Source organism: Crinia signifera, chromosome 9, assembly GCF_055691185.1.
Source record: "Crinia signifera chromosome 9, ASM5569118v1, whole genome shotgun sequence".
Lineage (NCBI taxonomy): Eukaryota > Metazoa > Chordata > Amphibia > Anura > Myobatrachidae > Crinia > Crinia signifera.
The window spans coordinates 26,354,423-26,382,190 of record NC_139225.1 but is presented as its reverse complement, the minus strand read 5'-3'; the positions used below and the strand labels follow the sequence as shown (position 1 = coordinate 26,382,190).

Here is a 27,768-nt window from a genome sequence, read left to right as displayed (position 1 = left end):
TGAAACTACACAAGTACCAAGCCTGGAGATGTTGGTATGGAGCAGGGTTGTTCCCGGGGTCGTGGCCAGTGTGAAAGGGGTACGGGTACTCACTCAGGTTGCGGGGCCTTGGTGCTGTCAGAAGGGGTGTGGATCAGTTGGTCACCAGCAAGTTGTTAGACAATCATTAGGTCGACATGCATTTAGGTCAACATGTGTCTAGGTTGACAGTCAAAAGTTCGACATGCGGTTTTTCACTGTTTTATTTGACTTGAATGTCGACATAGTCAACATGGACACAGGTTACAGTGCACCGCTGCATTCACGATGCTTCGGGCTCGGTGCCTCGCTACGCTCTGCACACTATTTTATTCTCCCACCACTCCCTAGTGGATTGTAGGGCATGAAATACCACCTGTCTGCTTAAACTGTGAAAAACCCCATGTCGACCCTGTCGACCTAGACACATGTCTAGTGTTCATTCTAGCACCCGCTATCTTTGAAAACCAATGCAGTTCCTCTTCCCTGCCTGGGGTGTCGCTGTCTGCTGTAGTGCTTCTAGCACAGTGTGATCTGTATATCAGCACTTCTATGCAAACCAGACCTGTGCTAGACATGCCCCAGCAGACAGCGACAACCCAGGCAGGGAACAGGAACTGCATGGGTTTTCAAAGATAGCGGGTGCTAGAATGAGCACTACACATGTCGACCTAATGACTGTCTAACAACTTGCTGGTGACCCAATGACCGTATCCTGTCAGAAGGGGATCCACACAGGTGGCAAGCGCAGATGACAGGACAGGCAGTGTTTGTAGATGACACAGCTCTCCGGCGCCCCCACTGCAGCTGGTGAGCTGCACCCGCTGTCTAACCTGTCATCCGCGCCCACCGTCTGTGTGGATCCCCAGCCTGCACCGAGGTCCAGCAACCCAGGGTTCCACACAGGCCTACTCTCCACCTCCTGCCTGCCTTTGCCGCCATTCTGCCTCCTCCCCGCATCCTTTCCACACCATAAAATGCAGGGACTTTTCTGGTGTGAATGCGGCCAACCCGGGAATTCCCCGGCATAATCCCTGGGCCGTAATTCACAGGTGGGCCCCTGCATTTTCTGGTGTGAAAGGGGTATTACTGTAGCTTTCCTGTGCAGTAAACCCTATTCAGCTGAAAGAGCTGTGAGGGAAAGCCACCTTAAATGCACACTCTGCGGCTTACTGCGTGGAGTAACTGTAGGTGCAGAACGTGGTGTCTATTCAACTAGCCATTGGCTTACAGTGTTGGGAATTTTTCTACTAATTGAATAGTTCCAATTAAATCTGCTCCATTATCTAAAGCAAAGTTTCGGGGAAGCCGTAAGGATACACCGTTTTATTGAGGTGTGGAACTGTTCTAGATAAACCAATGACACCAGACCTGGAGAAGGCATATGATCTATTAGTCATGGAATCAGAAGTATTCTCTAGAGCTGTTAAGTGCTAAGTTCTGGGTGGTGAGTACTGTTTGTCACTAGGCAGCCAAGGAGCGAAGCCCAAGGGCACGTGGATATTGGCACTTTAAAGACGTCATAGAGGAGGCCACAAACCCAATTCTAGAACCGGGAAATTTGGGAACAAACCACCAGATATGCAGGAAGGAGCCCACTTGTCCACAACCCCTCCATCACTGGTCCCGTGGTGGTGCCCATACCGTATCTTCCACCTAGTATTTACCAGATACCACCTATAGTTTCTTATAGGCATTCTCCTGCACCATGGACGAGATGGTGGACTTTTGAGACCTTTTCCACAACTGTATAGATGTGGGAAGATGTCACTGGAGGTCAAGGTTTATGACCTTAAGCGAAATATGCCACTGACAGTAAATATTGGTATTAATCGGAGCCCCGTGTGTCTTTTAGGTTTTCATTTTGAGTGTCCTATATCATGACCCAGTTAACTGTAGTGTGCATTCATGCACTCTGCATCTTTCAAAACCCATGCAGTTCCTTTTCCCTGCCTGGGGGGGTCTGTATTTCAGCACTGATATGCAGACTACACCTGTGCTAGGAGCATCACAGCCGATAGTGACGTCCCAGGCAGGGAAGAGGAACTGCGCAGGTTTTGGAAGATGCAGGGTTTGGGTCCCCCCTCTGTGGCTCGGGCCTCTGATATCTTAAACATTCTCTGCCCATAAATATAAGGGGTAGAAGTTTAAATCAAAGGCGTTTGGTAGTTTTCTCATTGGAATCTCAGATGATTTCTGCCTCTGCGCTTGCAGCAGGGTCCTATCTGATATCTCCGCTTCTGCCTAGATAAAATATAATGCATTATTGCTAACGGAGTATTAACAATAAGTTCATAGGAGCTACGATGCTGTAAAGTAGGAACTTCTGTATCTTCCTTGGCTTGCAGGTGATTCCCTGTAAGAACCCTACAGTTGTGGCTGAGCCATTGGCAGTACATGAAGGTGTTACCCCGGGTGACTGCTCTGTGCTCACAGGCTGCCCCCCCCCCCCCCTCCTCAGCCAGGCAGAGCGGGATGCTGAGATATTCTGCATCCTGGATATTGCCACCGTTTCCTTGACAACAGGGAATCCGCTCACAGCTAAGATGAAAACGTGGGAGTATTTGGAGAACTTGTGTTTCCACTGTCAGGAAGAGAACCTCATCACAATGGGTGGTAAATTTACTGCTCGAGGGGGGGGGAGCAAACGTTTCTCCGATGCAAATGTCGCATAGAACAAAGCCACTCGCATCCGAGGGCGTAGAGCTGACCGAAAATGGCATTTCATTAAAGGCGTTTATATTAATACATTTGCAGTCCATAAAACGTACTGCGTTTTTTGGTTTTCCCCTTTTGCTTAATACGTCAGAATGCGTCGGCTTAGAGTGGGCGCCTCACCCAAACCGAGGAAAGTTCTGGAGCTGGGAAATGCAGATTACGGGGTCAATTTACTAAGATCCGGGGTCTATTAAAGATGGGATGTTACCCATAGCAACCAATCGCATTCTGCTTCTTATTTCGCACCTTCTAGAAAATACGCCGCCACCATATGCTGGACTAACTGGTCTGCTGATTGGCTGGCAGTGCTCCACTCCCACTGGACAGCAGAAAATGAGGAAGTTAAAGAGGCTTTGGGAATAAAAATGGCCTCCTATCGGTGGAACAAACAAAATTAGGTGTGGTTAACGCACCATGAGCCCTAGCCTTGACAGTGGTGAGCGCGGCCAGCATATACGCTGAACGGTATCGCTCATTTTGGCCAATCTGAGCGATTCTGTGTGGAATATCTCTCAGGGTACTCTTTACCTAGCACGGTGCCCGCGATTGGCATCGCGGTCATCGGGGGTAAAAAATCGCGGCCATCGCATGCACTAAAAAAAACGGGTGCGACGTGATGCCCGCGATTTCCCATAGGGATCAATGTTAAAAGTGTCAATGGACGCGATTTTTGTGTTCAATGCCCGCGATTTGTCCATAGGAAACAATGTTAAATGGGCCACAGAGCCCTAATAGTCCCCCTGAAGTCTGAAATGGCCCCCCCAATTGTTAACGCCACCCCACGATCATCGTGAACCCGAAGCGTGGCGAGCGGCGGCGGTACGCGTCCTACGACCTTTTCATACCCCCACTATCCATGTCGGCGTGAGTTGAGAATAGAATAGTGTGGCGAGCCACCGAGCCCGAAGCGTGGCGAGGGGACGCGTTTACCTGTGAAGCCCGCGAAGGGACGCGTTTACCTGTGAAGGTATCCGCGTCCCCTTGCGGGGCTTGCTGCGCTCGCCACGCTTCGGGCTCGGTGGCTCGCTGCGCTCGCCACACTATTCTATTCTCAACTCCACGCCGACGTGGATAGTGGGGCTATGAAAAGGTCGGAGGATGCGTACCGCCGCCCCTCGCGGGCTCGCTGCGCTCGCCACGCTTCGGGTTCACGTTGATCGTGGGGTGGCGTTAACAATTGTGGGGGCCATTTCAGACTTCAGGGGGACTAGTTGGGCTCTGTGGCCCATTTAACATTGTTTCCTATGGAAAAAATCGCGGGCATTGAACACTAAAATCGCGTCCATTGACACTTTTAACATTCTTCCCTATGGGAAATCGCGGGCATCGCGAACATCGCGTCGCACCCGTTTTTTAGTGCATGCAATGGCCGCGATGGGCGCCGTGCTAGGTAAAGAGTACCTCTCTCAGTGTGCATGCTACAAACGATGCATGCTCGGTGTGACACCGGCTGACTGTATAATGGCCCTGATTCACATTCACTTAGAACGGGGCGAATTCAGCTTCGTGCTGATGTTTGGGGGTCTGCTTATGGGCAATCGCATATTTGAACCTGTGTGGCCCCCGGCAACGAACGGCTTCGGCGAGTTACACACTCGCGGGGCTGTATGTTGCGGGGAGGAAGGGCCAGGGCAGTGACGGTGCTGGACCAACGGCCAGCATTTAAATGCTGGGCATCTCCATGAAAACGCTGGGCAGTTGATGTCATAGGATGTCAGCCACACGGCCCGTCTTCGTGGTCGCGTTGGTAAATAAAGTCAGTTTTCACTGACTTCTGTTTGTAAAGGCAAAACAAATAATTCAATGTATGGGCCTCAAGTCATTGGGGAGGGGTTGCGTGGATTGTGGGTGTGGCTTACTCCATTGAGAGGCGGAGCTTACTTTGCTAATTTTGTCTAATTTATTGTTCCAGAAGTCTTGTAACATCTGCGCCATCTAAGGCCCACTATTTGTAGATCTGATTTAGAATATCCGGGTGGTCTTTGGCTGGGGTCGACAAAACATTGTATATAATTAAATCTTGCAGACTTAAGGGGTGTACACACGCTTCGATTTCGACAGTTTTTCGATTCGATTTTGCTTAAAGAAGCAAAATCGAATCCATCAGCAATCGATTTGATGCGCGCTCCCGTTTTCTCTATATCGAAAAGAAAAAAATAGCCTGTGCAGGCAAGGAAATGTCGCATGTGATCCAGTAAATGGAATGTGTACACTGTACCTTGAATGTAAATCGAATCGATATCGAATGTAAAAAAGTGCAAATTGAATGTGAAAGCAAAAGCCATATCGAAAGGGGGTGGAATAGGGGAAATTGAAAGCAAATCAAATCGAAAGTAAATCTATACCTGTGTACACACCTTTACTGGTGTCCTATTTATCAGAATCCCTCAGTCCCCCATAGAACAGAACAGGGAGTGATCACAGTAGGTAAATATAGGTCAGTGGCCCATAGGTTAAGAGCCCCTGATGGGGGTGACACAGCACCTAACCCTACCTCACCTGAAATCAGCCTGTGGAACGTCAAACTTGTAACAGTGATCACTCAGAAGATAGATAATCGTCACGGCAACAGATAAACAGCAGGAAATAACCTCACAACTCTCACTGTTTGCCACCGGCTGTTTGTAAACAGTTTGTAACATTTTTCCTATATGCATTTTTTTTTTTAAAACAAATTGGGAACGGTTTCTGCTTTTCTAGTTTTCATGTTACAGGACAAGTTTTGGGAACCTCTGAGGGTACGTACTCCAAAGAGGCTTTAACGTATGTGTTTATACTGTAGATAGTAAGTCCGAGAGTATGTCAATGTGTCGCAAATACGTTTCCAAATACAGATTGGGGAATGGTAACGTGTGACCAGCGCAGCAGATCTTAACTGTCCACTGCTGGGCCAACAGAGGTGTTTTTTTTTTTTTTTCCTGCTTGTTAGAGATTTCTGATGGTTTTAAGATGCCTAATAGTGATTGTGTATTGCATGTGGTTTCCAACATCCAGGTGGCATGCAGAATGTCCCTAACACACACCTTATGTACAATATTGAACATTTATTTACCTTTTCCCATTGACTCCACTGTAGTGCCAGACTCCACCCATATAGTGAGTGATATCCTGGAGTCCCAAAAGAGCTTTGCTACATCCCTAAGCCGCTCCTGCGTGAGAAAGGTGGCTAGGACCCATAGTGACGCGTTTCGCCTGAATTGCTCTCACCCACTTTCCTATCAGGCCATTGTGGCAAAACTTGTGTCGTTACACATTGGGTCGCTATTAAACACCACTACAGCCACAGTCCACTTTTCCCCCCGTTCTACAAAAACAGTCCGCAGCCGCTCTGCTCGGCGGCATACCTACAAGCTTTATGTCACTGTTGTTGTGACGTTGAACTGAAGAATGTCGGGCGACGTATGTGGACTATATGAGAATGTTGAGTTTCCATGTTTGTGTTGTCGCATCAAAACTGTCCGTGGTGGAATGTTGAGAATGAGACCTGATGGGCGAGTTGTGCGCTGATGCTCAGGTGCTTCACGGGCTTTAGAAGTCTCATTTTGTGGTTGGAGGATTAACCATAAGGACAGATTATCTACGGAGCACGTGAACAGCTACAGGTGCGCAGTAGATGTGCTGGACATTGCTGTAGTTCTGCTCTGAGTAATGCTTTGGTGATGTCACCAAGCAGGAGCTAGTTCTTGTATACAGTCACCGGTGGAACAGACCTGGTTTCCCATCTATGGATTATGTGATCAGGATTATCCTCCGTTTGTTTAATTGAAAAATAAACTTTTTTTTCTGCTTAATTCAGTGTTCATCGTGGGCCTGATACGGGTTCACTTGCTAAGCAGTGTAAATTTGCTGCTTAGTGAGCCATCTAATGCTTCCCACCAGGTGAGCAAATGCTCGCCCCGCGTCGCCGCCCAGAGAATTTCCCCACTGCACTGCGAATGGATGTTTTGCATAAACATCCATTGTAGGGGAGCGTTTATGATTATTTGATCATTTGACGCCGACGATCGAATGATATTTTTTTTTTCCCCCTGTTCACAAATGTCGGTCTTGACAGACCCATATTTGTGGCATTCGGGTCTGAGAGCGGGGCTTGCGCCTGACATCCTGTCAGGTCAGCCGTCTGCATTCGCATCAGGGATGCCCAGCGTTTTCCTTGGCACACTCACCATTTTTCTGAGATCATCCAGGAAATGCAGGGCGTCCCCATGTGAATGCCCCCTGCCCGCCTCCATCTCTCCCCCACCATACAGCAGCCCTGACCATGCGCATATGCTAATAGGCAAAACATCGGTCCCCAGTGCGACTACGCTGGGGGACGATCTAGCCAGAATCAGGCCCAGTGTTCACTCTAGCACCGAGCAGTACCTCTTTTCTGTCTGGGGTGTCGCTGTCTGCTGTGGTATCTATTACATTGTGGCCAGTATCTCAATGCAGACAGCGACACCTCAGGCAGGAAAAGGAACTGCACGGGTTTTGAAAGGTGCAGGATGCTAGAATGGACACTAGTATTACCTGTAAAACAGGAATGGTTCCATCAATCCACATTAAAAAGGTCGACAGGCTCGTAGATAAGATGGGCAGTGGAATAGGGCAACAGGGTCCAAACATCGTCATGAAAATGGTCGACTGGTTTTATTTTTGTATGTATTATTTTGCCATTTGTGAGCCAAATTACTGGCATTGTGCAGGCTACTGTTCCCAATAGAAGTCCACTGGATGGAAAAGTCAGTTCAAGACGATATTTGGAAAGTACTGTCCGGTTAGAACACGGCCCTGTTAGGCCACAACCATTACACATTTCCCCTTGCCTCCCACAGAGGGGCACAGGAAATATAATGTTGGGGTACGGAAACAAACATCGCGGTGTCTGATTGAATCCCCCTATAGAGCAACAGTCCAATATAACATTCAGAAATGTGTCATTATTTCTTCCACATTGACAGAACTTTAAAATTGTGTATTTGGCATTATTGTTGCTTATCCGGTAAAACCGGTTACCACCTCCACAGTTCTGAGGTCTTGGGTTCAATTCCAAGACCGTTAGAACTGTATCTTCTCCCTGTACTTGTTTGGGTTTCCTCCAGGTACAAAAATATGTTAGTAGGTTAATGGGTTTCTGCCAGAAATAGAAAACTAACTCTATAGTGTTTGCATGTGGTTGGGTTGTAGACTGTAAGCTCCCTGGGTCAACTGTTATTGCACATCTGTAAATGAGCTAGATGTTGTTTTAAATCGTTGCGGGCACCTCAGTGACCCTGCAAGCCGCTTTCACTTCTCCTGTAAGCTGTGACTAATTAGACTAATATTCCATATCACAGTGTCCTCTCATAATTACCCTGCTGTCTCCCGCTTCAGCGATGCACTGCATTCAGCACACCTAGACGGCTGTTGAGAGTATGCTCTGCACCCCTTCCTCCATATACTACAGTATGTAGCAGCAGTAATCAGGGAACGGATGCAGGAACCACCAGACTGCCCCACGGGCTCAGAGCAGAGGCATCGCAACACACGTGGCCACTTACCAGCGAGAGGAGAAGGTGACTCCGTCGGGCAGGAAGGGGTGGAAAGAAGTTGGACATTATTTGTCCGATTCTATCAGACACAACTTTTTCCCATCCGATAGAATTGACGCCCATTACATCCCAGCCTTGGGTTGAACATTGCTGCTGATCGTTTAAGAACACAGAGATTTGTATTGAAAATGGGAATTACCTTTGTTTATTCTGTTATTTGGTCTTAACCCCCCTAATCTGCCGCTTGTGTGTATTCTGCTCCAGCGAGCGTTCCCTGACGTTGGGTTTAGTTATGTTCTGTAATCCTCACTGAGACAATCACCGGAGATTACCAGGGACCACGGACACAGATTCATCCACTGTTGTCAGAGGTTCTGCGATAAGCTGATTTATTTATGGGTACTCTTTACCTAGATGGGCGCCAGCGATTGAAATCGCGGGCGTCGGGGGTAAAAATCGCGGAAATCGCGGGTACATAAAAATCTGCTACCCGCGATGACCGTGATTTTCCCATAGGGAACAATGTTAAAAAGGCTGATTGAGCGCGATTTTCATGTAAAATGCCTCAATGCCCGCGATTTGGCCATAGGAATCAATGTTAAATGGGCTACAGAGCCCAAATAGGCACAATTAACCCTTAAATGTCCCCCCAAATTTTTAACGCCGATCCACGCCAACCCGAAGCGTGGCGAGCGGCGGCGGTACGCGTCCTCCGACCTTTTCATGCCCTACTATCCACTAGGGCGTGGAGTGAGAATAGAATAGTGTGGCGAGTGCAGCGAGCCACCGAGCCCGAAGCGTGGCGAGCGGACGCGGATACCTTCACAGGTAGACGCGTCCCCTCGCGGGCTTCACAGGTGTCCGCGTCGCCACGGACACCTGTGAAGCCCGCGAGGGGACGCGTATAACTGTGAAGGTATCCGCGTCCCCTCGCTGCGCTCGCCACGCTTCGGGCTCGGTGGCTCGCTGCGCTCGCCACACTATTCTATTCTCACTCCACGCCCTAGTGGATAGTAGGGCATGAAAAGGTCGGAGGACGCGTACCGCCGCCCCTCGCGGGCTCGCTGCGCTCGCCACGCTTCGGGTTGGCGTGGATCGTGGGGTGGCGTTAAAAATTTGGGGGGGACATTTAAGGGTTAATTGTGCTTATTTGGGCTCTGTGGCCCATTTAACATTGATTCCTATGGCCAAATCGGGTCCATTGAGGCATTTAACAGTAAAATCGTGTCCATCGGGCCTTTTAACATTGATTCCTATGGCAAATCGGGAGCATCGCGTCGCGGGCATCGCGGGTACATTTATGGCCGGCCGCGACGCGACCGACAAGATTTCCATGTTTAACATGGGTTTCAATGGGAAATCGCGGGCATTGCGTCGGTCGCGTCGCGGCCAGACATAAATGTACCCGCGATCACCACGACGGGCGCCCATCTAGGTAAAGAGTACCTATTTATGTTAGTCTTCGAGCGGAAACAGTGACGCACACTTGGGAGACATACATAACATTTCATACCTATACACATGCACACATTGGGGGTTATTCTGGTTCACTCAGAAAGGCACAATCCCTCTCAAATGGACAAAACCATATGCACTGCAGGTGGGGCTGGTGTAACGTGCAGAGAGAGTTAGATTTGGGTGGGGTTTGTACTTCAAACTGATATATATATATATTGCAGTGTAAAAATAAAGCAGCCAGTATTTACCCTGCACAGAACAAATAAAACACCTAAATCTAACTCTCTGAACATGTTACATCTGCAGTGCACATGGCTTTGTCCATTAGAGAGTGATTGTGCCTTTCCAAGTGAATCAGAATAACCCCCATTTTTTGTGTGTGTGTATGTGTGTGTGTGTGTGCTGTATATCTCATTTATTTCTCTATCAGCAGGGTCAGTGTAATGGTTAGCATTACTGCCTCACAGCGCTGAGGTCATGGGTTCCATTCCCACCATGGCTCTAACTGTGCGGAGTTTGTATATTCTCCCCGTACTTGCGTGGGTTTACTCCGGGTACTCCGGTTTCCTCCCACAATCCAAAAATATACAGGTAGGCTAATTGGCTCCCAACAAAATTAACCCTAGAATGTCTGTGTGTGTGTGTGTGTGTGTGTGTGTGTGTGTGTGTGTGTGTACATGTGGTAGGGAATATAGATTGTAAGCTCCACTAGGGCTGGGACTGATGTGAATGTTCTAATATTCTCTGTACAGCGCTGCGGAATATGTTTGCGCTATATAAATAACTTGGAATAAATAAATACACACCACATTAACTGGGAAGGAATGCCAGTTGTGCCTCTAAATGATTATGGTGGCCCTGTATCCTGTTCTTCTTCTAACCCATCGTGGACATTACTTGGTGGCCTACTTAGAATTGCAGGCGGTGGGTTCCCCAAAATGATCATTCCTGATGTATATTAATAACGGTTATTCCTAATAGTGCAACATGTTCCGAGGAGCTTTACAGTCGGGAGAAAACCGTAATAAAACTAGACTGTAATAACAGTCAGACAGGTCTGAGGGTCCCTGCTCACAGGCTTACACTGTATAGGACAGTAATGGGTAACCTTCGGCCCTCCAGCTCTTGTTGAACTACACATCCCAGCATGCCCTGCAACGGTTTTAGCATGGCCAAATAGCAAACTGTTGCAGGGCATGCTGGGATGTGAAGATCAACAACAGCTAGAGTGCCAAGGTTCCCCCATCACTGGTATAGGACATTGGGCATTATAAGTGCTACCTATTTCATATAAAGTGCCCGAAGCATGGGGAGCGTACGTGTTACACTAATAAGGGGTCCATGTTGACTGATGTCGACATAGACACCAAAAACAAAAAAACTGGTCCGTCTATCCTGTGTCGACCATTTTCATGTCGGCCTTTTGTCCATGTTGTTGACCAATAGTGGTCAGATTTGTGACTTCTGTTATCCGCTAGTCACAAGTTTGTTATTTTACTAAATGGGTAAAGGGGGTATGGCATGAGGTCAACGTGCACAAGGTCCCCCGCTTCCCTCTGTCGTTTCCATTCAACGTCCACAAGGATGGTAATGTATGAAAAAGTTCCCAAATTTTTTACAAATCATGAAAAACACATGTCGTCCTTTTCATGTGTTGACCTTTTCGGTGTCAACCGAGACATTTATGTCCTCTCATCTGGTTCCTGGGTAATGGGGCCCATATCTCTCTCCAGGTCCCAGTCAGCCCGTGGTACTTCTGTAGCAAAGCGCGTGTGTGTGTGTGTATATATAATGTGTAATTGTTTATATGGCTGTATACAAGCTAATATATAAGGGCTGTCTCCGCTATAATTACATTTTCTTCAAAGCGGATTATAATTAAGACCTTTTGCTTTGCCATAAACCTCTTTTATAGATCCAGTTTTTGTTTTACGCAAAATATTTGAATAACCTTAAAAGCGAAGGCCATGTTCTTGCATAAGCTGCGTGTTGGTTGTAATCTGCCGACATATGGTGAGTCGGCAGTTGCGAGGTTCGCGTACAAGCATAAACACGGTCTGTTTTCATTTTTATATTGTTTCTATTGTATGTTCTGCATATATAACATTACAAAATTCGTTATAAATCTCGATTTTAAAGGAAAAAAAAAAGTAAAATTATTCGGTGGAAAATTTTAAATGTGGCTGCAGATTTTTAAAAGTTCGGCATTATTAAATGGAAAATGCTCCTGGATTGGCACGTAATATTCTTGTCCTTTTTTTAATCCTTCTGTATTCCGCTGCTTACAGTACCCCTACTTGGTGAGATATTTAAAGGGACATTGCCCTGATTACGGTCCAATACAGCTACAGTATAAACACATACAACAACATGAGTGTCTCCGGCCCATGTACCAGCTCAAGCATACTCATTGCACCCTTATAACATCATCACCCTGCAGGACATCTGCCAGATCAGACACTGCTCCTGATTGGCTGTATGCTGTTTTGGATCGGAGATCCCTTTCCGTTCTAGGTTTTTCAGTGCCATGATAAAATAATTAGCCGAATGGAGAGTCTGATTTCAAGGGTCATCGTTCTCTTGAATTTTAAGTACTTTTTTTGTCTTTAAACCCCCCCCCCCCCTTTTAAATTAGATGCTTTGCAGTTGGAGGTCCAGCTCATTTGACAGCTGTTCAAGTCTCTGAAATCCTTGCGTCACATTCTCTATCTCCACTTCGAGAGAGATCACCGCAGATTTCTTGGTGGAGATCCCATCCGCTTTCACCAGAACGGTGTAGCCGTCGTGGAGTCTATAAGTCTCTTGTGTGCTGTTGCTGACGCTGGTGTACCTTTGGATCCCCGTCGCTTGTAGAACGTCCCCTATCTTCATGTTGTCAGTCTTTCGTGCGATGGGTAAAGTGCGTGCGATATAGGCAATGATTTCTTTTTCTCCAACCAGGGCATAACAGGTCAGAGAACTCTTGGAAGTGCTCTCTCCGCCAGCGAGGTCTGTATTTCCGTTCAGGTCGGCCGTGGGGGCTTGCGGCTGGATTTTTCGTAGAGAGTTTGAAGTGGTTGCACCGTTCGGTGTGGTCTTCTTCTGAGAATTGTGGCTCTGTTTGGTGGGAGCATCTGGCATCCTCTCCTGACCGCCTTTGCCGATGATCAGCTGCCACTTGTTCCCTGTCTTGCTGAGCCAGGTTTCGCTGACGGCAAGATCGTAAAGGTCGGTGTCGTAATAGTCCACCTGTTCCACCACTCTTCCTGCGCAGATTGCGCCCATCGCCAACATCTTCTCTTCGCTGGTGTCGTTCACCCAGTACGTCTGCTGGATCTTGACCTTGTGGACAGCCGGGTCTTGTTGGGTGGATGACATGACCGGCCTGTGAAGTAAGGAGGCCATAACCGCGTTATACCAAATACAGCAGCGTTTTACTAGAATTAGCTGTTATCTCCTGAAAAAGAAAAGGATGTAGTATTATTGTTGTTGTTGTTGTTGTTATTATTTCACTACAACAGAGCACAGGTAACAACTAGCAGCACAATTCTCCCTACACAATATAGCTGGGATGTAGGGAAGCAGAGGAGCAGTCTGCATGTTACCAGGGGCAGGTGTCAGTGGTAGAGATGAGCACAGGTAACAGCAGCACAATGCTCAGTACACAGTACAGCTGGGATGTAGGGAAGCAGAGGAGCAGTCTGCATGTTACCAGGGGCAGGTGTCAGTGGTAGAGATGAGCACAGGTAACAGCAGCACAATGCTCAGTACACAATATAGCTGGGATGTAGGGAAGCAGAGGAGCAGTCTGGATGTTACCAGGGGTAGGTGTCAGTGGTAGAGATGAGCACAGGTAACAGCAGCACAATGCTCAGTACACAATATAGCTGGGATGTAGGGAAGCAGAGGAGCAGTCTGCATGTTACCAGGGGCAGGTGTCAGTGGTAGAGATGAGCACAGGTAACAGCAGCACAATGCTCAGTACACAATATAGCTGGGATGTAGTGAAGCAGAGGAGCAGTCTGCATGTTACCAGGGGCAGGTGTCAGTGGTAGAGATGAGCACAGGTAACAGCAGCACAATGCTCAGTACACAATATAGCTGGGATGTAGGGAAGCAGAGGAGCAGTCTGCATGTTACCAGGGGCAGGTGTCAGTGGTAGAGATGAGCACAGGTAACAGCAGCACAATGCTCAGTACACAGTACAGCTGGGATGTAGGGAAGCAGAGGAGCAGTCTGCATGTTACCAGGGGCAGGTGTCAGTGGTAGAGATGAGCACAGGTAACAGCAGCACAATGCTCAGTACACAATATAGCTGGGATGTAGGGAAGCAGAGGAGCAGTCTGGATGTTACTAGGGGTAGGTGTCAGTGGTAGAGATGAGCACAGGTAACAGCAGCACAATGCTCAGTACACAATATAGCTGGGATGTAGGGAAGCAGAGGAGCAGTCTGCATGTTACCAGGGGCAGGTGTCAGTGGTAGAGATGAGCACAGGTAACAGCAGCACAATGCTCAGTACACAGTACAGCTGGGATGTAGGGAAGCAGAGGAGCAGTCTGCATGTTACCAGGGTCAGGTGTCAGTGGTAGAGATGAGCACAGGTAACAGCAGCACAATGCTCCGTACACAATATAGCTGGGATGTAGGGAAGCAGAGGAGCAGTCTGCATGTTACTAGGGGCAGGTGTCAGTGGTAGAGATGAGCACAGGTAACAGCAGCACAATGCTCAGTACACAGTACAGCTGGGATGTAGGGAAGCAGAGGAGCAGTCTGCATGTTACCAGGGTCAGGTGTCAGTGGTAGAGATGAGCACAGGTAACAGCAGCACAATGCTCAGTACACAATATAGCTGGGATGTAGGGAAGCAGAGGAGCAGTCTGGATGTTACTAGGGGTAGGTGTCAGTGGTAGAGATGAGCACAGGTAACAGCAGCACAATGCTCAGTACACAATATAGCTGGGATGTAGGGAAGCAGAGGAGCAGTCTGCATGTTACCAGGGGCAGGTGTCAGTGGTAGAGATGAGCACAGGTAACAGCAGCACAATGCTCAGTACACAGTACAGCTGGGATGTAGGGAAGCAGAGGAGCAGTCTGCATGTTACCAGGGTCAGGTGTCAGTGGTAGAGATGAGCACAGGTAACAGCAGCACAATGCTCCGTACACAATATAGCTGGGATGTAGGGAAGCAGAGGAGCAGTCTGCATGTTACTAGGGGCAGGTGTCAGTGGTAGAGATGAGCACAGGTAACAGCAGCACAATGCTCCGTACACAATATAGCTGGGATGTAGGGAAGCAGAGGAGCAGTCTGCATGTTACTAGGGGCAGGTGTCAGTGGTAGAGATGAGCACAGGTAACAGCAGCACAATGCTCAGTACACAGTACAGCTGGGATGTAGGGAAGCAGAGGAGCAGTCTGCATGTTACCTGGGGCCGGTGTCAGTGGTAGAGATGAGCACAGGTAACAGCAGCACAATGCTCAGTACACCGTACAGCTGGGATGTAGGGAAGCAGAGGAGCAGTCTGCATGTTACCAGGGGCCGGTGTCCGTGGTAGAGATGAGCACAGGTAACAGCAGCACAATTGTTAGTGCACAATACAGCTGGGATGTCGAGAAGCAGAGGAGCAGTCTGCACGTTACCAGGGGCAGGTGTCAGTGGTAGAGATGAGCACAGGTAACAGCAGGACTTAGTACACAATACAGCTGGGATGTAGGGAAGCAGAGGAGCAGTCTGCATGTTACCAGGGGCAGGTGTCAGTGGTAGAGATGAGCACAGGTAACAGCAGCACAATGCTTAGTACACAATATAGCTGGGATGTAGGGAAGCAGAGGAGCAGTCTGCATGTTACCAGGGGCAGGTGTCAGTGGTAGAGATGAGCACAGGTAACAGCAGCACAATGCTTAGTACACAATATAGCTGGGATGTAGGGAAGCAGAGGAGCAGTCTGCATGTTACCAGGGGCAGGTGTCAGTGGTAGAGATGAGGACAGGTAACAGCAGCACAATGCTTAGTACATAATACAGCTTGGATGTAGGGAAGCAGAGGAGCAGTCTGAATGTTACCAGGGGCCAGTGTCAGTGGTAGAGATGTGCACAGGTAACAGCAGCACAATGCTCAGTACACAGTACAGCTGGGATGTAGGGAAGCAAAGGAGGAGTCTGCATGTTACCAGGGGCAGGTAGAAATGCCATTCAGTCCCTAGGTCGACCCTATTTAGGTTGACATGCAGTGGGTTGACCACCGAATGTTGACACTGGAAATAGGTTGACATGGCTAAGGTCGGCAGGGCAACACTGAAAAGGTCGATATGAGTTTTTCACATTATTAATTTTTTTTGAGCCAACATGTGCCAACAGGCGGTATTTCATACCATACCATCCACTACAGAGTGGAGGGAGAATAAAATAGTGTGCCAAGCGCAGCGAGGCACCGTGCCTGTATAATAGGGACCGCAGCGGTACATTTAGACGGTGTCCATGTCGACATTCGGCTCAAAAACGTGAAAAAACTCATGTCTACCTTTTTGACTGTCAATCTTTTTTTCTATTGTCATCTTAATGCTTGTTTCAACCTTTCTGACCCTGTCGACCTTAGGTCGACACCTGAAATAGGTTGATCTGCCTAAGCCCTGTCAACCTTCAGTGGTCGACCCAATGACCTATACCCTCAGAATTAAATAAACACCACAGGTGAGAAGAGATTAGAGTATAGATGACTGGTGAGTAAGAGAGCTGGGAGGCTGTGAGAACAGGAGGGAGAAGGGCCCTGCTCCAAGGACTTTACAATCTAGAGGAAGGGGAGACAGGCAGGTGACATGAGGTGCAGGAAGTGAGCATGGCAGGGATGGTCAGGCGGCAGGTACGGGGTGTGGCCTCTGTACTAGGTTATGGGGAAGGGAGAGATAGGCAGGCGACATGAGGTGCAGGAAGTGAGCATGACAGGGATGACCAGGACGTGAGGCGGCAGGTACGGGGTGTGGCCTCTGTACTAGGTTATGGGGAAGGGCGAGATAGGCAGGTGACATGAGGTGCAGGAAGTGAGCATGTCAGGGATGACCAGGATGTGAGGCGGCAGGTACGGGGTGTGGCCTCTGTACTAGGTTATGGGGAAGGGGGAGATAGGCAGGTGACATGAGGTGCAGGCAGGAAGTGAGCCTGTCAGGGATGGTCAGGCGGCAGGTACTGGGTGTGGCCTCAGTACTAGGTTATGGGGAACGGGGCTTTCAGTGGCCGTATGAAGCTTGGCCAGGTCAGGGAGAGTTTAATAGAGCGAAAGATCTTGTTCCTGTGAATGGGGCAGCTCCAGCAAAATCTTGGTTCTGCACATGGGATGGAGGGGAGCGAGCCAGGAGTCGCACATGTATCTGCTGTATTGAAATTACTGACCATGTACAACCTAGGGTCCGATTCAGACCTGTTCGCACAGGTACGAATTTGGCATTGTCCCCGATGGTGGAGGGTCTGCACATACGTGATTATTTCCTTCACTGCTGGAGCGACAGGCAGGGGGCAATCAGATGGGCCCGCGCAGCATAAGCATATCACGGACGTGCCCACACAAATGGTGGGCATGCCCATAGAAAATCTGGGAGGACCCCAGCAAACGGGGGCAGACGGCGTCGGTGCCCGCCAACCAATTCGGCCATCTCCGTGCAGCATAAAAGTAAGACCAGGCTTACTGCTATCTGTGAGGATAGGAAAACAATTGGATGGGGAGTAACCATTGAACCCTCTCTGCAGGCGAATGTATAAGCGTACACAGACACTCGCATGGCAGTGCGGGGATTCGATTGGCAGGGGGTGTGCGTTCGGGGGGAGGCTTGGCAGTGAATATACACAGCCTAGCGAGCAGGTCTGAATTACGCCCTGAGTGTCCTGGGTGAACCTTCTGGGTGGCATAGCGCCTGCGCTTACCGGTTCCCGGCTATTTATGAGATTTTGCTGAACTACAGAAGCGTTGTCCTATTGCGGTAACAATGTTACTATTGCTGAAAGCCGTGTACGCGCCATGTGTTATGTTCTGGTCAGGAAAGACGAGGCACATATGTGGTTATTAGGGGTAACTCAGGGTTGCCGACCCTCCCGGAATTTCCGGGAGTCTCCCGAAAATCGGGTACCCCCTCCCGGCCCCCGGAAGGGTGGGCAACCCTCCCGGATTCAGACCTGTTCGCACAGGTACGAATTTGGCATTGTCCCCGATGGTGGAGGGTCTGCACATACGTGATTATTTCCTTCACTGCTGGAGCGACAGGCAGGGGGCAATCAGATGGGCCCGCGCAGCATAAGCATATCACGGACGTGCCCACACAAATCCTCGGGTCTCAGAGGAGGGGGCGGAGCTAAAACGGCACATTCGCGTCATTTTAGCCCCGCCCCCTCCACAGAGATCCGTGAATTAGCTGCTTTACCAGCATGGGCGGGGCTTAGTGATGTCACTGGCAAGCCCCGCCCCCTGAGTGGCTGCTGAATCTCTCCTCTCCGGGCTTCTCCCGGAGAGGAGAATATTAAAGTCGGCAACCCTGGGGTAACTTATGCTGGGTACACACCAGGACGACTAGGGCCCGATCCCCACAATCTAGATCCAATTCCGATCAATTGGATGTAGATTGTGTGCTGATTGGGCCCTTTTCTGACCTGGTGTGGACCGATACCGATCCGATGCGCGGTCCCGCGGGTCGGTCGGTCGTTATTGAGATCCTACCTGCTGCAGGTAGGATCTCAATGACGACCATACAGCCGGGTGCGGGTCGCCATCGGATCGGACCCGCTCACGGTGCACATCGTGAGTGGGTCGTGCCCCCCCGCGTCATCGTGAGCGGGTCGGACGAGACACTGACGACCCGCTCACGATGTGCGTCGTGAGCGGGTCGTCCTGGTGTGTACCCCGCATTACACTTGCTGGTGTTTGTAATATACAGTAGTCAGCATTTTCCTGTGCACATACTCATACTCTCACACTGAGGTCTTCAGTAAATGTCATTGGCGCCATCTGGTGTTCGTAACGGAGACTGCTACCTTTCATCTCTAACTTTACACCACTATAAAATCTGGTGGTCTTTATAGTGCGTACACACTAAACAATATGCACGATGATGTCGTTAATGTTCTCATGCATATTGTTAAAAAAAAAAAAAGGAATCTTTTCGTGTGCACGAACCTTAAAGCACCATACACACTGGGCGATATCATGAGCATTATTGCTCAGAAAGAGGATTCTGACCGATATTGTTCAGCACACAGGTTTCCAAACTCTGTCCTCACAGTATCACAAGTGAAAGAATTAGCTCCACCTGTGGATCTTTTCAAATGTGTCCATGAGTAATGAGTGCACCTGTGGGGTGACCTGGAAAACATGAACTCTGTGGGGTCCTGAGGACGGAGTTTAAGAATCCCTGCTCTCGTATGTGCACTAAATATCATTAACAATGTGTGCTCATTGTTAACAATGATTGATGTATTCCAAACGCGCAGGTCAATTTGGCAAAATAGCCAAGCGACACGCATGTTTAGCGGGTCCTGGTGAGGTCACTGGCAGATATTGTTCTGTGCGTTCAGACCGTATCCGCCACGGCTCCCATCATGTAGTGTGTGCGTGGTTAGCTTTGGACTTCTGCCCTAAGGAATATACAGACGACATTAAATAATTCTAGACTTGAATTTCTATCGGGATATAAGCACAGAACCGTAGTTACTTGTGGCCCAAGGTCCTGATCCTTAAGCTGGTCATACACACCAGGGTCATGCTGCTGCTCTGAATTCCCCTGAAGGCTAAGCCAGGCCTGACCAGGGTACGGTCACTAGGTCAATCCTATTTACGTCAACATGCATTGGATTGACCACTGCAGGTCGACAGGGCTTAGGTTGACAATGGCTCCGTCGACATGACAGGTGGTATTTCATGCCCTACCATCCACAACGGCATGCTGGGAGACTAAAATAATGTGTCCGAATCATGGCATGGTACACGGTGTCCATGTCAGCATTGGGACAAAAAAGAGAAAACCTCATGTCGACCTTGACATTGTCAACCTAATGCTTGTGTCAACCACCAAGCCCTGTCGACTCAATGCTTGTTGACCTAAATAGGGTCAAACTAATGACCTTTACCCGCCTAACCAACATGTGGGTCCCTAGCTGTTGTGAAACTATACATCCCAGCATGCTCTTCCACAGTTTTACCGGTCCCTAATTACAAAATAGTAACGGGGCATGCTGGGACTTGCAGTTACACAACAGCTGGAGAGGTCCATGTTGGCCAGGCCTGCAACTGTCTGATGTATGAGGGCGCTCTCCATCCGCTGCCTGGTGTCGGCTGAACGAAGGTTGGATGGAAAGGGTTAAGTCGGGTCCCTCTGTAGCTTGGCAGAACAAACAGGGCAGAGCTGAGCATTGATTAGCAGGCAGCCTCTTTTATACCTGCTTTTAAATGTTTGCACAGCTGCTGGCATTCTAGTCAGCGACCATTGTAGAGTATGGAGGGGGGCTACTGACCTTCAGGAGAATCCCTGTCTGTGGGATCTGGTGTGGGCCCCAGTCCGGGGAGGTCTGAGAGTCCGGGGCACAGAGCTGAGCTGGACGTTACAGTTACTGGAATAAAGTTTTCCCAGCAACAACCTGGTTACTTTCTGTTGACAGCTTGGTGCGTTGCTATGGAGATTCTAATACTTCCTAACTCCCATGCATTGTGTAACATACGTGCCCTGAGCCGTCCTGGCTAATGATCACTATTGTCATAGGTCATCTGTATCCCAGCATTCTAAGTGGAGGAGGGGGCATAGAGTGATATATACACCTGTGGGGCGGATTCCAATTCCTACGCATTCCGGCTGTGTTCGTCGGTGTGTAATTTGCTTTAGAGCAGATATGACTTTCCTCCTGTATTAGCAGTCAGCCACGGCCTATAGTGAGGGGAGGTAGCCGGGTGACTGGGGTATAGTGAGGGGACGTAGCCGGGTGACTGGTGTATAGTGAGGGGACATAGCCGGGTGATTGGTGTATAGTGAGGGGAGGTAGCGGGGTGACTGGCGTATAGTGAGGGGAAGTACCCGGGTGACTGGCGTATATTGAGGGGAAGTACCCGGGTGACTGGCGTATAGTGAGGGGGATGTAGCCGGGTGACTGGCGTATAGTGAGGGGGATGTAGCCGGGTGACTGGTGTATAGTGAGAGGAGGTAGCCGGGTGACTGGCGTATAGTGAGGGGGATGTAGCCGGGTGACTGGCGTATAGTGAGGGGGATGTAGCCGGGTGACTGGCGTATAGTGAGGGGGATGTAGCCGGGTGACTGGCGTATAGTGAGGGGGATGTAGCCGGGTGACTGGCGTATAGTGAGGGGGATGTAGCCGGGTGACTGGCGTATAGTGAGGGGGATGTAGCGGGCTGTCTGGAGTATAGTGAGGGGGATGTAGCGGGCTGACTGGAGTATAGTGAGGGTGAAGTAGCCGGGTGACTGGAGTATAGTGAGGGGGATGTAGCGGGCTGACTGGAGTATAGTGAGGGGGATGTAGCGGGCTGACTGGCGTATAGTGAGGGGGATGTAGCGGGCTGACTGGTGTATAGTGAGGGGGATGTAGCCGGGTGACTGGAGTATAGTGAGGGGGATGTAGCGGGCTGACTGGCGTATAGTGAGGGGGATGTAGCGGGCTGACTGGAGTATAGTGAGGGGGATGTAGCGGGCTGATTGGCGTATAGTGAGGGGGATGTAGCGGGCTGACTGGAGTATAGTGAGGGGGATGTAGCGGGCTGACTGGTGTATAGTGAGGGGGATGTAGCCGGCTGACTGGCGTATAGTGAGGGGGATGTAGCGGGCTGACTGGAGTATAGTGAGGGGGATGTAGCGGGCTGATTGGCGTATAGTGAGGGGGATGTAGCGGGCTGACTGGAGTATAGTGAGGGGGATGTAGCGGGCTGACTGGTGTATAGTGAGGGGGATGTAGCCGGCTGACTGGCGTATAGTGAGGGGGATGTAGCGGGCTGACTGGAGTATAGTGAGGGGGATGTAGCGGGCTGACTGGCGTATAGTGAGGGGGATGTAGCGGGCTGACTGGAGTATAGTGAGGGGGATGTAGCGGGCTGACTGGTGTATAGTGAGGGGGATGTAGCCGGGTGACTGGCGTATAGTGAGGGGGATGTAGCCGGGTGACTGGCGTATAGTGAGAGGAAGTAGCCGGGTGACTGGTGTAGAGTGTGGGGAGGTTTTTCGGTACTTGTTTCCTAGCACGGCGCCCACTAAGCAAATAGCTTAGTGGGCTATTCTGCGTAGGAAAATCGCATTGCTTACCGTACCGTGTATAATGCTGTGTGATGCGATGTCCATATTAAGTGCACAGGAGTGCTTATACAATGAAATATCGCATAGGATTGCATGGCACCAAATGCGATGCGATATTTCATTGTATAAGTACCCATGCCATGTGATGTGATGGGTGCTTACTATGCCATTGCGTCACCCCCAGTATCCACGCCACCCCGAGAGTGGCGAGTGCAGCGGAACACGTCCTCCGACCTTTTCGTATCCCCACTATCCACGTCCGCGTGGAGTTGATTTTATATAGTGTGGCCCGAAGCGTGGCGAGGGGATGCGAAATGCATGTAAAGTAACGCGCGGGGCTGCGCTCGCCACACTATATAAAATCAACTCCACGCCGGCGTGTATAGTGGGGGTATGAAAAGGTCGGAGGACATGTTCCGCCACCCCTCACGGGGCTCGCTGCGCTCGCCACGCTTCGGGCTGGTGTGGATAGCGGGGCTGTGTCAGGAACAGATTCACACCAGCCATATCCTACATCTGAGACCGTAAAGACGACATGTGTTAACTAAGTACTGTAACTTTTACTGAAATATATGGAGCATCGCATGTCATGCAAAAAGCGCATGCAATGCGATGTGATTTCACTTTGTTAGCGTACGTAGAAAATCTGGGCGCCGTGCTAGGAAACAAGTACCGTTTTTTCTTACCAGTAATGTATGTTTTCATGCCCACACTTCCACGCCCTGTCAATCGCCTTGCGAATGGCCAGCGAACAGAACTAGTTTCCGGAGTTCACCGCAGGACAGACTTGCGTGCTGTGAACTGTTCTCATGCGCAGTGTAACGATAATCGTCCACTGTGCGTATACGTGTGAGGTGACTGATATACAGTAATGTGACTGCAATATGCTCACGTACCTGGGATAGAGTAATAACCTGTTTAACCACTGAAGGCCTCATCATCCATCGTGGTTGCTGCTAAATGGAATCTGTTCTATTAGTGTTCTGAGCTGTCAGACGGGTATTGATCCATTATTGATCGGCCAGGCCAGGCATTCACTGACCATAAAACAGTGCTCACAAGCCCTCGGTCTCCGAGCGCACGCTGGCCCAGATTGCGTCAAACCACGCACGGTGGGACTGGTTGGAAGATGCCCATCTGTTCTATAGACTCCTCTCATTCCCAGTGTCTCCCATCACTGTTATCTGCCTCTGCAAGTCACCCAGCTGGCCTCCCCCCCCCCCAGTCACCTGTGGGGGGGGGAGTAGGATGACATACTGGACGTATCGGCAGCTTATCCATGTCATATATATCTGATGAAACTAAATGGATGTCTATCCATTTTAAATCATTCAGAATTTATCTCCATTGATGCTGTGACTAATACCCCTTTCACACCAGAAATGCAGAGACCAACCCGGGAATTAAATTCCAGGGACATTTCCGGGTTGGGACCCATTCACACATGCTTTTGAAGCTGGGACAACCTGGGTTGGCACCTTTCACACTGAACCCGGGATGACCCTGCATTTCTATGAGAATATCATTGAAAATGGCCTTGTTTTGGCCCACAAAGATGAAGTAATTAGGGAGAGTGGTAAAGGGAGAGAGGGAGGGCGGGTCTTTGCAGACATTGCAGGCTTTCAGGGGTGACGTAGCACTGCTGGGGTCTGTTGTTCCACAGAGCTTGTATAGTGTCTTCCTGTATGCTGTGTGATTGCCAATGCAGACATTCTTGGCTTTCAGGCTGTCGGGGGTTAAAATGCACTTCTGGGGTCTTTGGTGCCACAGAACATGCACAGTGTCTCCCTGCACGCTGTATGCTACCTCTGGGCGTGTCTGTGAGCGTCCACCACAACATTAGCAGAGGCAACACGGGAAGCAGGGACATGTCCCTGCACCTTTCACACCAGCCAGTAGTCCGGGAAGGACCCGGGAGCAACCCTGCTACCTAGCAGGGTTGAATTGCCGGCATATTAACCTGGGAATTTGTCCCTGGAACCTTTCACACCAGCGCTAGTCCCGGGTTGTTCCCGGACCGAACCCGGGAATTAAGGCTGGTGTGAAAGGGGTATAAGGGGCTGAACATACATTTACCAACAGACAAGATTTGATATTCATTTTTAAAAGTTAGTAAATTATTTTTAGCCCCTGAAGCACAACATCGACTGAGATCGATGCGAAATATTAGTAATTATACCTACAAGTCTAGATTCACGAGGAGCAGGGGGAAGGGCAAGCTTATGCCTGCCCACATTAGGGATGGCCTTCTACCATTGATGATTCAAAATAATCAATGGTTTATGGCCGATGTAGAATAGTTTTGCCATATATGAGGGAGAACCAGATGATTTTCCTCCATTGATGGCCAGCATAACCGAATGGTGTTTTTTTTTTTCTCCCCGGGGAATAGCTCCGCCCCTGGCACCCATGAAGCCCCACCTCCAGGTACTGATTGTCTCACAGTCCAATCTGTCAAAGAAAATGGGTGTCGTTACATAGGTAAAACCATTGATGGTTATCTATTGCATAGTATACCACCATCTATGGCCAGTTGCACTATTGCCATCGATGGCTATGGAAACGATGGGCATCCCTACTTTGCATGTGCTGGGCTGGTGGAGGACATACAGGACTTGCTGACTCTCTGATTGGTCTTTCCTCACCCCCAATTTTCCATGAAGGCCAGTCGGCACTTACTGTATTATGCTAATAGTATACCGTGACACAATCGGTGTCTCCCTCCTGCATCTGCACCCACTACAGACTGTTTACTTCCCATAGGTTCTGCCAAGTACTGTTTATTTTCTGTCCGTTTAAAGCTGGGTACACACCAGGTGATTCCCGCAGCAGCCGACGTTACCCAACCCTGCTCCGTACATAGAGTCGCTCCTAGTATTGTGATTGATGAGCATGTACAGACAACAGGGGGGGGGGGCGCGTTAACAACCCACAGCTGCGCGCATCATTCACTATATTGACCGTACACACTTGTTGATATGCACGTGACATTGGTATCGATATCTATATAGTCCTGATCGTTAACAATCAATCCCCCAGTGTGTACCCAGCTTAAGATTTTGTCATCGTTATGAAAATAAATTCTGTAGTTTCCAGGAGCAATGGAGTGTAATGTGATCTTCATTCTGTCTTCCAGACGCTGCCTGAGAGGTGACCACAGTGGGTTCTCAATGTCTTGCATCTCCTGAAGTAACCTATTTGCCATTGAACACGAAGACTACGACCATGGGTAAGGACTGGCGCATTTCTCCCATTATGCCATCATCGCACCTTCTCATTGACTCTTCATAAGGTGACACTGTGGCAGTATGGGGAAAGCCCACTGATAACATTCAATAGCAGCTTTGTTCAGAGGTTGCACATGACACACTGCCATATTCAAGGAAACCTGATCCACAATTCACAGATCAATAATCTCCCTACTTTGCAGAGTGTACGATACATCAGACCTGCAGGGGTTTGTTCTTCTCTGATCTTCTGCTGCTGTGTTCTAAGGTGCAGCATCGGATAATCTGCAGGAATATCGGCCAACTGAGCCACCCGAGGGTTACTTTGGGGGTGGGTTCAGAAACAATGTAGTTTTTCAGGGGCAAAAACTAATTTACTAAACAGACAATTTTTTAAAAAAATGTGTAGTTTATGTGATGAAGTGCCCTTGCAGAATGTAGCCTGGCTGAATTTCCATGATTGGACACTAGGTGGCAGGTGTGTGAAACGTAATGCTCAGTTTAGTCTCTGCCTGGTAAGTGCGATCACATTTGTACCCAGCATTGAATTATTATTATTATAATATAGCTGTATGGCCATATCCAAATTTGGATGGTTTTGTCGTCTCCTGTATTTTATTTTCAGGTATGCATGCCAGGTTTAATAGTCCATTGTTTAAGTGACTACTTTAGTACCTCAGTCCATTTGGTTTAAGTATCTGTGCTATACCATATATATTGGTAAAACCTGGGGTGAAATGTAATAGGATGACAGATTCAGAAAGTGAGAGATTTGGTAAGAAATCGTCATTTTTTTTTTTTTTTTTTTTTAAGTGGCAATCCTTTACACTGCAAGACCAGTTTGGTATTGCAGTGTAAATGATTGCCGCTTTAAAAAAACTGGAGATTTCTTACCAAATCTCTCACTTTCTGAATCTCTCATCCTATTACATTTCACCCCTGCACTGCTTTTACACCAAAATCCCAGGATTTGACACGGTATTTGGAATATAGTTCCGACCCGGGTCAGATTGGAGATTTGCTGCATTTACACTGTAGCTCCGACCGAGGATATTGCCAGGTCAGCGCGGTTCACAGCGCACACAGCTGCAGCGTATTGAAGGGTGGCACTTGAAGATGACATCATCGCCAAGCACTGGGTAATCACCTGTGGTGCCTACGTCATGCTGCAGGCCTAGCCCAGCACTTGGTAAAGCTTCTGGGCTACCCCAAGCCTCAGTCTGCTCTTGCACCACTGTCGTGGCCACCTAGGAGGAGGAGGAGGCACCTTTTCTGTACTATGCAGACAGCAGCTGTGCTGCAGCAGACAGCAACGGAGGCTGCATGCTGCCTGTCCCAACCTCCGGACAGTCCACAGGACGCTGGGCTCTCTTATTGATGCAAACGGGTTTGGGATCTCGTGACCCAGGTTACCCATTTACTCTGCCCCAGAACACGGTTCTTACCACAGTGTTCAATCTGGAGCATTTCTCGGGTTGGTTTCCCTTGTCTTTGGACCTGGGTTATTTTTAAGGGGGCCATTTAAACGGAGGCCAGACCTGGGTCGGCCCAGCAATAACCCTGGAAATTGCTTCAGTGTAAAAGGTGTACTAGTGTGCCCGTTAACAGCTCGTGTTTTCCATAGCCCTTACCTGGCACACAGGCCGTCACAGGTACTGCTAATTGTTCCACTTATGCTTCTGTTCGGAGTTATGGAAAACATGCACTGTTAGGGGCTGCTGAACCAAGTGATACATCCTGCCTCTAATCAATGCCTTTCTGACCGTGTGATCATTTTCTGGAGCTGTTTGTGGATCTGGCACGTGAGCATGGCAGCTGGTGGCCAGTCACCGGTGTTGTCCTAGGAATTGGGACATTGTTTTGTTGAGATGTTTATCTTTCTCCAGCACGAGAACTGAAATATTTTCCTGTCTCCCCCACCCCCCACCCCCCCGGGTATCTCATCACGGGTCTCGTGAAACATGTTATCAGTATTTGTCTGGAAGAATTAAGTAATGAGTTACACAACATTGTTTTCTCCAGTTTATTTTGATACAAGACAGACATCTTGGCGGACTGAGCACAGTGTAAATGTGCCATTGACTAACAAGCAAGTGATTCATTGTGTTTACTTATTTGTCAGCGTTGGTTAGATCATCTGGGATTCGCATGCAAACAAGATGTTATCATTGCTGTGTACATTACTATAGGTGGTATGTCAATGTATCAATCATTCATTTATAATGTAGCGTAAGACCTAATTGTTACTGACTTGCAGTTGCCTCATTAACAGCGTCTCTTGCTGTTAAATGGGAGAGGATTTGATCTAGGACAAAAAGCTCAAGTGATCAAGCAAAGCATGTCAGTTATGCTGGTGAAATGATTGGCAGTGTCTTGTGAATGATAAAGGGCCTTTATTTCACATAGAAATCACTGCCTGCCAGTCCAAAGCAGTAATAAGGCCACCATGTCAGATCTCTGCGAGCGTCCGGCAGTAGGGTGCCATCATGAAGGGTAGCTATCACAGCTCGGCAGTTACTACGCCGGTGGTCCGCATGTTACATAATCACATGGTGACACAGGACAGGCGCCCGCGGCAGAGTAAATAA

The 27,768-nt window shown here is 49.0% G+C and overlaps 2 protein-coding genes across 7 annotated transcripts in view; one reads left to right on the top strand and one right to left on the bottom strand.

The window, feature by feature from the left end:
• Nucleotides 1–27,768, top strand: part of RALGPS1 (Ral GEF with PH domain and SH3 binding motif 1) — a 293,688-nt gene that overhangs the window by 14,900 nt on the left and 251,020 nt on the right. For all 5 annotated transcript variants that reach the window (XM_083158617.1, XM_083158616.1, XM_083158619.1 and 2 more), the window contains exon 2: nt 25,090–25,182. The gene's annotated coding sequence lies outside the window, so the exon portion shown is untranslated. The remainder of the gene's footprint in view (nt 1–25,089; nt 25,183–27,768) is intronic.
• Nucleotides 11,854–20,298, bottom strand: LOC146036534 (uncharacterized). 2 transcript variants are annotated; one of them, XM_083160513.1, is made up of 2 exons: nt 20,176–20,298; nt 11,854–13,071 (listed from the first exon to the last, which is right to left on the bottom strand). In XM_083160513.1, the coding sequence occupies exon 2, from the start codon at nt 13,062–13,064 to the stop codon at nt 12,339–12,341; it is 726 nt and encodes a 241-aa protein (XP_083016639.1). In that variant the 5' UTR covers nt 13,065–13,071; nt 20,176–20,298; the 3' UTR covers nt 11,854–12,338. The 2 variants fall into 2 exon arrangements, with proteins under 2 accessions (XP_083016639.1, XP_083016638.1); XM_083160512.1 differs by having other exon boundaries at nt 11,854–13,143; nt 20,176–20,268.